Genomic DNA, 15,425 nt, shown 5'->3' on the forward strand with positions numbered 1-15,425 from the left:
TTTAATTTCCACCGACTAGTTTTAGAGAAATCTATGAAAACATATCATTCTTCCACCGTTTTTTCATATTTCAAGACCAATGTTAAATATGCCTACTTTTGAAGTCATTTATTTATTTAAATAATCGGACAATCCCCCCACCCTAAAATTTTCAGAATTCATTTAGACTTAGTCCAACTTCATATAAATAACAAGTAAAAACAAACAATTGACTGAGTTAATGTTTGAAATACCATGTATAGACAGCGTTGATTACTCTATCACATTGCACATACATACATGTCATACACATATAACTAATATTCCCATATAATATATACTATACAATTTGCGCTCTCACGAGTAAACAGTGATGTTTACAGTTTACTAAGAAATGTTTCAAACAAAAGTTCTTTATTTTTTAATAACAAATATTTTTTAACCTTTGGAAATCAACTAATTAGGTGATTTTATGAACACCTATACCAAAATTTTGTTGATAGTATCAATACTTTTAAGCGTTACAAACTTGGGACTAAACTTAGTATACCTTGGTATATATATTTCATATACATGGTATAAAAATCAAGCTTTTTATTAAAATGGCCCTGGCGCTCGTACATCCTTAACAACAGTCAACTATTAATTTAAAAACAAATATTGAATAACAATAATTTTTTAAATGTCATGGTCATTATTTAAACTGATAATCTGAATGTTGTTTATAATATTATATTTAACCATGAACCTCTTTAAATATGAGGCGTTTCCTTATGTGTTTGTTAATCAAAAAAATTTATTCTTGATCCTATTTGTTGTATGATCTTTATACCTACGTTTGTTACGTTTCTCTGCCTATCTGTTTGTGCTAATTTCACAAAGAATGATTTTATAGCTTTAAAAAGAACTTTTAACAAAAAGAAAACCGACTTCAAAATAAAAACCCTTACAAAACAAATTATAATATGCACTAAAAAGTAAAAAAATAACGAAAATATAATGTAGTTAAAATTATTGTGATTTTTGGAGTCAGTGTCAGTCAAGGAAACAACTCTGACAGAACAGTTTACTACATTAGCTTGGCTGACACCGACTCCAAAAATAACAATAATTTTAACTACATTATATTATCGTTATTTTTTTACTTTTTAGTGCATATTAATTTGTTTTGGAAAAGTTTTTCTTTTGAAGTCGGTTTTCTTTTTGTTTAAAGTTTTTTTTATTTTGTGATTTTTAGTGAATCTGAAGTACACTAACTAATTTGTCACTAAAAAAAGAATAATCGAAATCGGTTGGCATGATATTGAGTTATTCATCCTCTTGTCGTGCATACTTAATGCAAATTTAAGACTTTTATGGTTTTCTCATGGATGCCGTTGTCAGAACTGGAACAAAATTAAATAGGACCACACGGAAAGCACCAGCTTTTAAAAAAATCATCAAAATTGGTTCACACAGTCGAAAGTACTGAGGTAACAAACATAAAAAAACCCTCCTCCTTTTTTGTTTTGTTTGTCGGTTAATAAAAAAAGGCATTGTTACTACGGATTTAGTAGTAAAGTTTTCCTATGGTAATCCTACAAAAGAACTTACGTACAAACTACGAAATCCCGAACGAAAGCTAGTGCGAAATATATACAGGATTCCCGTGGCTACTTATTGTTAGTTAAACTTTTAAACAGATTACCCAACTTTATCTATAAGTCATGTTTTGTATAGAGTTGAATAATACTTATTATTAAATTATTAATTTGGCTCTCAAAAAAAAAGCAGTATTCTCAATTTAATTCTTTTTATATTAAGGACGTACAAACATGAGACTTGTTAATAGACAAATAATAAAATTATAATAATATAAAAGTTTAAATGATTTTGAATGATTTAAGGTAGTGCAAGCGCCAAGGCAAGTTTAGACTTTTTGTTGAAATCATTTGTATATTAGACGAAAAATAAGAATTAAAATTTTCAATATCTGCCTTGATTTTCGAAAAATCGAAAGGTATATAAAATCGAAATTTTCTGAATTGATTTAAACTTTCTGAAGGTTGATGGCCTGCATAAAGTTGATGCCTTTTCGATAAGTACTGTCCAGACGTTACATTTATATTACAAATTGTAAAATACATTTTTCAATTAAAATTGTTTTAAATTTCTTCGGGAATTTTAAATTTGTGTAATTTTGTCTATCTAATCTAAAAAAAATTTACATATATAAGAAGATCTACTCGAAGAAAAAAAACACCTCATATAACAGCAAATACAAAGAGCTCGCACAAATTAGATGTAATCTGCATTTCGGTCAAACTTTTTCAAATTTTGGTAAATGATAGTTTAAGTCACTCTAAAGAATAGATCCATGGTCACAAGTCATGAAAATGACAGGATTTTATGTTATAGCTAAATTAAAGTTGTAAAATATACTATTTGTATTATATATATGCCTATGTGTGTATAGGCAAATACATATACAGATATGTATAACTACATGCATACGTGTGTTTTTTAATGTAAGGATGTTGTTTTTATTTCTTGTTTTTTTGAAGAATATGTTACGAAATTCATGAAGCAGTGTTAAATGTTCAGTTGATCAATAATATGAATTATTAAGATCAATATTTCCAACTACATATATACGTATTTACATGATTTTTTACAATTAAATTACAATAATTTTTTTTGTATAAATGAGTACATTTTCCAATTTTAATTTAGCGATAACTTGAAATCCTGTCATTTTCATGACTTGTGACCATGGGAACTATTATTCAGAATGACTTGAACTATCATTCCCCAAATTTTTAAAAAGTTTCACCGAAATGCACATTTAATATAATTTGTGCGATGTTTTTTTTAAATTCTTATTAACAACCTTCAAAAATATTTTTAATGTGAAATACTCGTTTTTGGCAATATTACATCACTCTAAAAATGACGCAAAAAGACCTATTTCAACGTTAAATTATAAGTAATGTCGAGACAGACTTCCGGGAATGAAAGTTCTTTAATTGGAAATATATTCCTCTTTAAAAAATCGAAATACTTTCTTTTTTTTTTTCACTTGTTAATTTTTTATAACTTCCGAATTCAACGAACTATCACACATATTTTTACCATCAATATTTCTATATTTCACTAATTTGAACGTGTTGACTAGACTATAATGTGTTAAACGAGAACTTAGCACATTTTATTTATTCATTAAAATGTAACAAAACTCTAAATATAAAGTTTCCACCTCTTTCTTAATAACAAATAATCAAATCAAGTAAACAAAGATAACATGAATATATCAAGAGATCATGTTTTATTTTATTATTATAAATTAACACTGTAAAATTTTAAAAAGAAATAAACTCAAACACATTTTAAGCATAGCTACTTACTTACAAATCATTGTCGTTGTGAAAAAGTATATTATACTTTAATTATAAGTGTTGTCAATCAAAAAAACGTTCTCTCGTTTAGTTTTATACTGATGGCCGTTCTATTTTTGATATTGTTAAGTGTGTCTGTTATTTTGTTAATTATTCGTTCAATTAAGAAACCATATAATTATCCTCCAGGTATGTGTTAATAAATAAAATTTTTTATATATTACAATTAATATTAATTGTAACAATTATTTGATTATGTAACTTGAATATTACTCATTTAAGATATCTAAATTACCCACATTCAAAATAGTTTAATTATTGTGAATATATTATTTATTTTTACTTAGTAATATAGATTGAATTTTTAGAATAAAACTAATGTTCACGAAATTTAAAAAAAAAACTTCATTTTGTCATCAAAAATAAAGTTTTTAGATTATTGTTAAAAATATTTTTTTTTAAATCGAATCAACTGTAAAAGTTTATCCGATAGAGAAATCCTCTAAAACTCATACAGTGACTACCAAAGAAATTATATTTCTACATTATACTTCTAGGAATATTAATTAAACAAATATTAATTATATTTCTACTTTTTTAGGGACAAGCTACTATTGTATTAAAAAGTGTGGATGATTGAAAACGCCTCATGCTTTTACAAATAGTCATGCATCAGTGTTTCATAAAACAAGTTATTTTCTACTTTTTAGTACAATAAAAGCTTGTCCCTAAAAAAGTATTTATTATTTTTAATTTAAAACTAAAAAAAGTAAGTAAGTATATCAAATATGGTGGAAGCGGTGGGAAAACAAACTAAAATGGTGGTGACAAAAGTGCATTTGTACATGGCTACATAAATATCTTGACAAATAGAACTTACACAGGGTATCCAAAACTATCGTTTTAGAAATGAAAGAAGTGGTATAAAGAATTTTTTCGATAAAGAACTTTGTTAATTATCGTTTGTAATTTTGGGAATTTCTGGTTCAGTGGGTAGCAGTTAAATTGAAATTTTTAAGCAAAGTTGTATAGAATAAAATATTTTATAATTTTTCCGGCTGTCATTTTTTCTCTTATTTTGGCGCTTTTTACCTATTACCATCGTAACTTATCGATGCTAAATTACTCTTATCGATGTATTATAAAAACCTGCACACCTTCAACTAGTAAAGTCAAAATTTGATTTACAGTCAATGCATAGGAAGTAAACTAAATTTTATGTTCAGTAACTCCAGCCATCGATTGTGAAATTTTTTATTTAATATAGGACCATCATGGTTACCAATTGTGGGATGTCAGCCTATATTCAAGAAAAGACTAATGAAACATGCAGGGGCAATGTATTTGGGTTTACAAGAATTGGCCGATGAATACAATACAGACATTCTAGGCTTAAAATTAGGCAAAGATCAAATAATCTGTGTTTTTGGATACGAGCGCGTCAAAGAAGTATTAACGAACGATGATTTTGCTGGTCGACCAGATGGCTTTTTTCTTCGTCTTAGAACGTTTGGAATGCGCAAAGGAATAACTTTTACTGACGGGCCAGTATGGCACGAACAACGAAGTTTTGTTATGCGGCATTTACGTGACGTCGGATTTGGAAAAAAATCAATGGAATTAAAAATAATTAACGAATGTCAAGATTTAATTCAGTTTATAAATGAAAATGGACCGGATATTAATATGGAGGAATTTTTTGCTCCAAGTGTACTAAGTGTATTGTGGGATTTAACGGCAGGCAGAAGTTTAGATCGAAACGATGATAAATTAAAAGAATTGTTAGTTTTACTTAAACGAAGGTTACGGGCATTTGATTTGAGTGGTGGTTTATTGGGTCAAATGCCTTGGTTACGATTTATTATACCAGAAAAAAGTGGATTTAATCTCGTTACGAAATTGAACGAACAAATGCGAAATTTTTTTATGGTAAATCAAACATTTCAGCATAAAAAGAGGTAGGCCAGCGTACCTATTTTAGAATTATTTGCAATAAGTAAAAAATTTGTGTAGGTGTTGTCTTTAGTTAGCCCGATAACATTAAGTAAGAGTGCAATTGATGGTAAATGCAGTTGTCTAATACCTGGGTCGAAAGTTTAGCTGACCCGGTGACAAAACCAAATTTGGGGGAGTAAATTCATCCAAAAATCACTCGTTATAACAATATTGTGGTAATGCAAAGTAAAAACTTCTAGAAACTCTCATGACACTTATTGTTTATATAAATATTTATTTAAAAAACTTTACTTATAGCCTTGTATGTGTAACAACTTACTTATGTGCTTAGATTTAGATACATATTTGACGTATATCAAGTGAAGTGAAGTTTGAAGTAATTGACATAGCAAACACTAGGGGGCAGTAAATTAAAAAATTTAATGTAAAGTATCGACAGCAAATAATTATTGCCGAATTACCTAAAAAATACGCCAGCAATAGCTGTAAATATTTCCAAAAAATGTACGTTGGCTTTATATCAAAGTACGGTTTGTTTAACAAAGTTTTATTTAACAGGAAGCAATTTTGGAACATCATGCAACATTTACAGGTGACGATAGTGATTTAATTTACGCGTTTATACAAGAAATGAAAATCCAACAAAAAGAAGAAAAAAAAGATTCTACGTTTACAAGTACGTTTCTTAAAATCTCGATAGAGAAACATGAATAATTTGTTATTTTCTATTTAGATGACCAATTATTAGCAGTATGTTTGGATTTATTTATTGCTGGTTCGCAAACAACAAATTCTATGAGTGGCTTTTTATTTTATAATTTATTGTGCTACCCTGATATAAAAGTTAAAATATTAAAGGAAATTGATGCTAATATTCCAAAATCTAGAATGCCAGAACTAGCAGATCGTGTAAAGTATGTTTATTTTACCAAATATTTCGCTTTAATTATGTATGATTGATTGATTTGCAGACTTCCATATCTTGAAGCATTCATAATGGAAACGAGAAGAATGCAGCCAGTTGCTGGTGTAGCTGGTCCGAGAAGAGTATTACACAATTACCAAATGGATAAATACCTTTTGGCAAAAGTAATTTAACACAAACTTTAAAATTTAGAATTTTTGTAAAAGTCCTTAATTTTTAGGATGTTACAGTATTAGTAAGTATTTGGTCCGTACATATGGATAAAGAATATTGGAAAGATCCGGAAGTATTTCGCCCAGAACGTTTTATTGGAAAAGATGGATTGTTTTATCCAAATGAACGTATATTAAATTTTGGTTTAGGTAAAATTCAAATCGATAAAAAAAATTTTTCGTTTTGAATCTGATTTTATTTTTTATAGGAAAAAGACGTTGTCCTGGAGAAGCGCTTGCAAAAGATTGTATATTTTTATTTTTCGCTGGTATTTTACAAAAGTTTGATGTTTTACCAGTTTCAAACATTCCATTGCCATTAAAGAGGGCATACGCTGGTATAACAATGACTCCAGACCCATTTAGTATTCGTTTTGTTAACAGATAAAATATTTTATTTTTGTAATAAAAAATGTAAATTAAATTTTACAGACTAAATTTTTTTAATCATATAATACCGAAAATTTTAATCGTCTCTACAAGATGAAGGTAACGTGATCACCAAGCACTATTTGGGATGAGCCCAAATTTTGGAAAAACTGTGACTTCTCTTATAAATATTATCGAAGATAATAAATGAGAACTCTAGGATGTTTCGAAATAAATTTCAATTTTTGCCCCAATTTAGCAAAGAGTAACATTCATAATAAGAGTAATCACTAGCTAATTCTTACTGATGATGACTACATGGTAGTCGAAATACGTATTTATAAAATACAAAAAACTGATCTAGGAAATTGGGATAAAAATCGAAATTTATGTGGCTTCTCCGTTTGCAAAATACTGTAAGGTAAGCTTGTATTCTTACTGCTGATATTCTAAAAAATGAGGAAATTCGTCTTATATGATAACTAACCATACTGATTCTGCAGAAGTTGAATCCAAAATTCTCTGACTTTAGAATTAATTTCTGCTAAATTATTTGATTCACGAAAAAATGTTTTGAACATAAAATATTGTTCTTCTTGCGTCTTTCTCCGAACGAGTTTCAAACTGAAAGTGATCTTCCATCTCTTAGAGGATTTACGAAGTCGAGCTGATTTTTACATGATGATTGTTAAATTCAAAGCTGATTTAAGATGCGCTCTTTGAGTTCAACAACTTTCAATTGAAAAATTTTTTGGATCTAACAAGGTATTTCGCATTAAAAGATGTTTAATGGTTACTCGGCTATTAAGAATGGAAAATAAACAAGCGAAAAAAAAACAATTGACTGAGTTAATTTTGTTCGTAGAATCAATTTGTTTGACGTTATAAACTTAGGACTAAACTAAGATATATATTACTTATATACAGGTTATAAAAACACTTGGTTTTTATGCCACATCCTGTAATAATATGTAAATTTCACCTTCGATATGTTACTAACCTTTTGTATACCTTACGTGCTCTAGTTGTGTAGCATTTTTATTCTATATAATCGTGACATATCGTTTTGTTGTCTGTGTTTGTCTTAAGTCCTGTAGCTCTTTTCAAGACGGATTCTTTTCGAATCAATGGAATTATATTTAATGCTATTAATGCAGTGAAGAAAATGGAAGAAAAATGAGGATTTTATGTTGAAATATTCAATACATTTATTTCTAAGTTTGTAGTTAGTTTTATTCATTCTTAATAGTGGGTACAGGGTGTTACAGATTGTGTGCAGTATAGACGTGTGCAAACAGTATTAACTATTTTAAAACAATTACTACTGGTGAAGAAAATAATCAAAAATATACCAATAATTCTTCCAAAGAACAACTGATCAAAACGTTCAAAGCAATGAATAATTCAAAGTCAGGTATTAATTCTATAAATAAAATTTTCTGTTCCTCTTTCGTTATTACCTTATATTTATTGGGTCTGAAATATTTGTATTTCAACCGCAACTTGTTTCGTAAAAAAATCAACCACCTTTAAATAAAACCAAAATTATTAGGTACTATTTTTTTTACTACTTATGCAATAATTTCGATTTTAATGTAATAAACCGAACAAGTGAAAGTTAGAACCTCATGTATAAGAATCGCCAGAAATCATCGGCTTACTCTTACTACATCAGACTCAAATTTGCTTTTGGTAACAAAAAAAAATTATGTTTATAGCACTTCAATGTAAAGTAAAATTGTAATGCAGACATCAAAATTGTTGAACTCAATAATTTTGGTAAACAACAAATTTTGCAGAAATATTTTTCCCCTTCTGGGAATTAGAAGGCTTAGAAGATCGTTTGTGTCGTTCTGTAAATAATAAGTGCAGCATTTTTTTTTCTTTTTTTTTGTAATTTTCAGCTTATTTTAGACTTAACGTGATGTGAGAAAAGTTTTTTTTTAATATTCAAACTAATCCACAGAAGTTCTCAAATAATGTCAGAATTCTTGAATAAAAGTTTTTGAAATCTTGCCTTTTTATTTCAATATATAAAGGATATCCTTACCGGGAAAAAAATAGCCAAATTTAAATTTTGTATAGCAAATCCACGAACAATTGACGGTGCTTTTTCAAATCGAGTACAAAATAAACGTAATTGTAACTCCACATGTTCATCCAAATTTCGATTTGCATATTCCAAAATATAATGCTTAAAACCTTCATTCTACAAAAAAAAATCATATATAAGGAGGTATGTAATTTTGTTCCAAGAGTAAACAAATAGCAAAGAAAGATATAAGAATAGAAATACATAGGCTTGTCGTCGATTTTTCAACGGATTTCATCTTATATCTAATTTGGAATAGAGAAAGACCGTGGGCTGAAGCGACATTTTCATATTTCTTTATGTATTACCTTTTTTGGATTAATAAAAGCGCGACTTTAATAATTGAGAAAAATGAAGTTTTACCCGCGACATAATCGAACTTTTTGATTTGCGTATTTTTCGTCTATTATTTTGAATATGTTCAATAGCAGGAAGTTTGCAACCATCGAAAGAGTTGAATAGAAAATGGAGAGTAATTATAAAAAACATCTTACAGACAATTGTCACTTGTTAACAAGTGAAATTTACAAAATTTTTTAAAAAATCCGACAATTTTTTCGGATACGGAACTCGCAATTGAAACATGTCTAAGAACACTCTCCATTAAATTACCTTTTTGTAACTACCCAACTAAAAAAAGGAGTGTTATAAGTTTGACCGCTATGTGTGTGTCTGTCTATCTGTCTGTCTGTGGCATCGCAGCGCCAAAACGGACGAACCTATTTTAATTTTTTTACACACCCAAATAGCGGTCAAACTTATAGCACCTCTTATTTGGTTCGGGGTTAAAAAATCGCATAAAAAAACAAATATCGAAAAATCGATTCCCATAAAGACACTCGAGTAACGGTTAAAACTCAATTTTATTTTTCATCCTGAAAATGGCAGACAAAAGAATCAGGGAAAATTTCGCTTCATTGTGGTCTCACGGTCCTATAACATAGAAAACTTTCAGTATTCAATATAACAATAGATTAGACAGGACACTGTAAAATTATATTGATAACGGTCTAGTAGTGAAATAGACGGTTCATGGCCAAAGAATGATTGATAACAACAGATTGTTTAAGTTGATATTTTGAACATGCCATTCCAATGACAACACAACTTCAATTTATAATCGAATTCCTTGGTTTTCGGATATCCTTCGAATGATGTATTATAGTAAAATTTATACGATTCTGTATAAATTTAGTGAAAATATTTTTAGAAAATATATTTAGATACCAGGATATTGAATGTTCATTAACAGTAAGTATTTAGGATGAAGTTAAAATTAATATAATTTGAATCTTAGCAATGCTCATTTACCACATCAAAAGTTTATTTATCTAAAATTTATTTAATCTGGTTTAATCTTTTTATCTGTTTGTATGCATCTATAGGACTCACCATCAGAAGCACGTGAAGGACCTTTTGAAAATCCTGAATTTCGATTGAAATGGGGACTTGAAAAAATCTTTTCATTTCGACTTAGTAAGCTATATTCGAAGATCTTCAGCGCTATTCAAATAAAGTGACAGAGAATATCTTGCGGAAAAAATTTTAACAATAGTACAATCGTACGAAAAAATAGGCATTTTCATTTTTTAGCTTAAATTATTAAAAGAGTGGAAAAAATCAAACCTTAAAATATTTTTTAGAGTTTTATTTCAACTTCTGATATTATTTCTACGACCTTGACTTGAAGTGCCGTCAGGAACAAAGGAGTACCTTGAACTGAATTTTTACTATTGATGCTTAATTATAAATTATTTAAAAATCAATTGTTCGTTAAAAAAAATTCACAAAATTTAATTTGAAAATATTTTAAAAAGTGCCGTCATGTCAGCTAGAAAAGTCTTAACAAAAAATTTGCATAATTTTTAAATCCCCTAACGAGCACCATATGTGGACCCCTCAGCGTTGGAACTAAGGTCCTTTGTATCAAGGCCATATTTCAATATTGCGCCGCCTTTTAAGGTTCAATTTACTCATTAAAATGCTTAAAACGCTCTCTGGCATCAGCCCCCTGCTAACAGGTTTAAAAAATAACACTGATTCCTCTAAATATTTACCTGTGTTGTAATAATATTTGATAAATGTATCAAATATACCAGCATCAAAATTTTCGTATTTATGTAAAAAATTATATACACAAACAAAATAAGCTGTTCCAAAAGATGTCCAAAATAAACGATGTGTACACTCATCGAAAATTGTGCCAATGTCATACAATTTTCAAACGTAATAAACGCAAAAAGATAAATATACAATTGACTCATAAAATCTCTTTGCAATATCCAACATTCCTGCGTATCTCGAATTCGTAAGTACTCCAATAATTTCGCTGGTTTAAGTGTAAAAAGAATATACGGAACATCGTTAAAATGCTTACTGGAATCACATACACATACGTTAAATACACCGAAAATTGACGATAAATTTATATAACGAATATCGATTTTTTCATTAACATGTATTTGTTGGTAATTCACAGCATTAATCAAAACATTTCGGTAACAGTAAGTTATAGCGAGGATGCAATGTTGGATTACGTAAGTATTTAAAGCTAATGACAGTTCATTTGCGTAAATTATATTCATCCAAAAATCATTGACACATACAATTTCTTCATTACCAAAATACCTGATAGAAGAAGATTAATTTACATCATAAATCTATCTAGTTATATCTATAAAACCTTTTGCATTTGCTTCATTTTGGGTCAATAAAAAAAGGCTTTGCTCACATTTCTTATTTCTTACTAAAAACTTTATTTTTTATTTCGATGAGCTATTAAAAGTTTGAAATTAATAATTCTAATTTAGGGATTACTTTCAAGCATAATTATTATTATGCTTGTATCCAACAGTTACAGTTTTCTAAATCTGTAACAGTTACAGTTTTCTAAATCTAGGCAACCGTTATAACATATATACATGTACATATTGCATAAAAATATTTTTCTTACCTCCGCGCAGAGAGTGTCAACTTTCCGAGTTTCTGTGCAAAACGAAATTGCCACTTTCTGCCTCGGCTAGGGAGAAAACTAGTATACACACCCCGGGAGCAAGTATAGAATGTCTCAGAACTTATGCTCATTGTCGTCTGAGACAAAGCCGAGGGTGACAATCATGACACGAAATATGACAAGTGACAACACAATCGAGATGTGTAATATTGCGCCTTGAAGAATCTAGATTTTGAAAAAAGTTTGCATTATTTTTTCCAATTAATCTCCGAAATAGTTTAAATTGGAGTGGATCAGAAATTATTCGCAATTAAATCCCAGTCGAGGGTTAAAAATGATGATTCATATATTGATTAACTCATAAAATTTGAAAATAAGATCCATTAAATCTAAAAAATTTCAGTTTTTAGCCATTGTGTTAACATAATAATGCAGTAAGGTAAAATAACTGAAATAACCCTTGTAGCAAATAAAGGGGATGTGTGCCCAAAAATCTGAGCATTAGTCTAAAATTGAAACGAATGCAAACTAAACGAATTTATCAACTTTGTCACCATTCACTAACCATGTAGCTAATAAAATAAGTAAAATGGCGAATAATAAACTTGCGATATAAGCAAACTGAGCTTTACGTGCGTGTTGTTTATTTAACTCACAAACAATTTCACTGAATTTATCCGATAATTTTTGTATATGTTTTAAATAATTTCGTACACAAATTGTTGGAAGTGTTAACATAATCGTACTTAATAATAATCGACAAAATTTTGTCAAAACTACGACAAATTTTCGAAAATTTTCAATTTCAACATGAATAATTAAATCGTAAAGATATAAAATATTAATTATAATAACTATACTAGTAATAATTATTGAAATTTTAGAAATTTTAAATTGACATTGATTTTTTGAATTGTGTGACCATTCAAATGGAAATGCACCCAAAAAACGGAGAACATGCAATACTGGATTAAATACTTTACAATAGCACAACATTTTTAAAAATGATGGAATTTATGAAAACATTAGAGTATAATTTTAGGTAATGGCAGATATAGATTATTAAAAATTGATAATTTTTAATTTAATTTATGAAATGATAATCAAAAATCAATTTATGAATTTTTTAATATTTTATTTCATGAATTTTATTTGTTTTTTTAGCTATAAGAATAATAGAAGATTGGGATCAACTGTACATTAACGTAGTCAAATTTCATCTGATATTAAAAATTTAATAAACAAGTGAAAACAAACAATTGACTGAGTTAACTGTTAAAATACCCTGTATAGAAATTGTTGAATGCTTGCAATTGTGACGAAAGATTTCGAGAATTTTCAAAAGTATTCTATAATTTTTTTTTTAATTTTTCGAGAAAGTTTACACAAGAGCACTAGTTGAAACTACTTCCAAATTTTCAAATCCCTATCTTTTATAGTTTTGGAAAAAATGTGCACCAAAGTTTTATCCTATAATTTGCGATAAATTGATATGTCAATGTGCAAACCAAATACTTATTATTTTTAGCGCGGAAAATTTGGGCGGGTATGTGGATGGAAAATATGATATGACCTCCAAAACTCCGAACAACTGACACCCATTCACTGTGGATGGCCATTGGCCAATCTTCATCATGACTTCAACATTTTCATTCAGTCATTCTTATTTAATGAAAAAGTGATTTAAAGTGATAGTGGCCATAAAACCTTACAAAACAGATTAAAGCTATCAACACGTTTCAATTTTTTTTTGTTCTCTATAAATTAAGTAAAATTTGATATAATATCTCGACTAAAAGTAGTTTTTTTTTATTATCCTTCTCGCATATGAACCCAAGTTGTTCTAAATAACTGGTACGATAGTAAACAATAATATAACAAACAAGTAAACAACACCAAAACATATTACAGTAGAATATTTGTGTTGGACTTGGACAACAATATATACAACAAACACGTTTTTTGAAAAAGCTATGTTGGCAATGTGCCAACATCCAATTTATATAATATTGTCTTTAAACATTTAGAACTAGAAACAAAAAGAATATATACAACAGGGTGGTCTACCTAAAATCAAACGTATTTTTTTATAAAAAATTTTAAGAGTATGTTTAAGTTTTACTCATTTTAGTACAGTCGCCAGGGGTAGTCTCCGACAGAAAAAGATCGGAACTTAATGGAACTTTGAGAGGTTATTCAAGGATGGTTAATTAAGATTTTCTCAAGTTTTCGACCTCAAAGACCCTGCGAAAAAAACTGAAAAGTTATCGACCTTGTCCCAGCTTTTTCTCAATAACCTTTTTTGTGTGGCGGTTTGGAAAAAAATTACTTTTCAAAATGCGCTAAAAATTACAAAAAATTCTACCTTATTTCTGCTCTTTATATCCGAATTATGATGATAGATTAAAATGAAGGCTTCTCGTCAAATATTAGCATAGTAGGGCAAATAAGAGAGAATTGAGTTTGTTCAATTTTCTAGGGTTGCATACGGCACCCCGGTTTCAAACTACGGCAATATTACATTATCGACTTACTACAATTTTCATAATTCCAATTAATTGGTAGATACCTATAATCTCATCAATACATCCATCAGTCTGCGTTCATCAGGTCCTTAGACGTTGGTTCTGATTCCAGGCATAAAGAGTGGTTGCTGATCATAAATTCTGAATCGCTTCAGTTATTCGAAGAAGGAATCGTTTCAGTTATTTGTTGACTTTAAATGTCTATCGTTTCAAGAGAGCCTCGTAGATATGGTATGTACATCTATAGTGGATCAAACTTGTGTTTTATTTGTAAATGAGGAGTTAAAGCAGGTGAAATATCTACAGTAGTGAAGCCAGAAGAATTGCCAGACTGTTGGAGCCCAGTGTGAAAAGGAAACTTGAAAGGAGTCTGGCAACTTCTTTGGTACTAGTAAACATAGTACTTAACTCCATTCAGAGCCGATTCGAAATCATAAGTGGAGTAAAAACATGCTATTTTTATCATATTTGTATTTTTATATTTGACTCATATTTGTAGCATGTTTGAATATAGCACAAAATGGTTCGGTAAATGTCCATTGTCGTTAATTTTAGACTATTTATGTTGATGGGTTTGTGAGGAATATTGAAATAAAAAATATTGGACGCGAATATTAAATTTGAAAATTTTATTTGTTTTTGCGAATAATGTTTGGTGAACCACGTTGTTTCTAAACATTTAGTGAAAAAGAAATAAAAAGAATATATAACGCTTATGAATTCATTTATTTTCATTTGAGTTTTAAAAGAAGGATACGGATAAGAAAAACTAACTACAGAAAACTTATTTTTGTTTTTATGTTTGTATTGTAGGTATTATTCTTGTTTGTTTTTACTGTCAATGAATTAAAAGATATTTAGTTTTTTACCTCTATATACATAAACTACAAACTTGTTTTTAATATAGAGGTCGGGTGTACAACAAGTTAAAACTCTCAAAGACTTTTTTCAAATTCGCAAACTGGAACTGATCGCCGTTTATATCGACGATAAAGAATACAAAACGAAAGAAAACTTATAAATAGAGTGAGAATTTTTTT

The 15,425-nt window shown here is 28.8% G+C and overlaps 1 protein-coding gene across 1 annotated transcript; it reads left to right on the forward strand.

The window, feature by feature from the left end:
• Window positions 1–3,338: 3,338 nt before the first annotated feature.
• Window positions 3,339–6,870, forward strand: LOC123294845 (methyl farnesoate epoxidase-like). Its single transcript, XM_044876018.1, has 7 exons — window positions 3,339–3,542; window positions 4,621–5,282; window positions 5,868–5,985; window positions 6,043–6,223; window positions 6,281–6,398; window positions 6,455–6,596; window positions 6,656–6,870. The coding sequence occupies exons 1-7, from the start codon at window positions 3,455–3,457 to the stop codon at window positions 6,832–6,834; spliced, it is 1,488 nt and encodes a 495-aa protein (XP_044731953.1). The 5' UTR covers window positions 3,339–3,454; the 3' UTR covers window positions 6,835–6,870.
• The last annotated feature ends 8,555 nt before the right edge of the window (window positions 6,871–15,425 follow it).

Source organism: Chrysoperla carnea, chromosome 3 (assembly GCF_905475395.1).
Source record: "Chrysoperla carnea chromosome 3, inChrCarn1.1, whole genome shotgun sequence".
Classification (NCBI taxonomy): Eukaryota; Metazoa; Arthropoda; class Insecta; order Neuroptera; family Chrysopidae; genus Chrysoperla; species Chrysoperla carnea.

Bases quoted from the DNA above. Each gene is read 5' to 3' on its own strand.
- LOC123294845 (XM_044876018.1), top strand. From the start codon at position 3,455: ATGGCCGTTCTATTTTTGATATTGTTAAGTGTGTCTGTTATTTTGTTA. The intron at 6,399-6,454 runs GTAATTTAACAC...CTTAATTTTTAG, and splicing joins ATAAATACCTTTTGGCAAAA to GATGTTACAGTATTAGTAAG. The intron at 6,597-6,655 runs GTAAAATTCAAA...TATTTTTTATAG, and splicing joins TATATTAAATTTTGGTTTAG to GAAAAAGACGTTGTCCTGGA.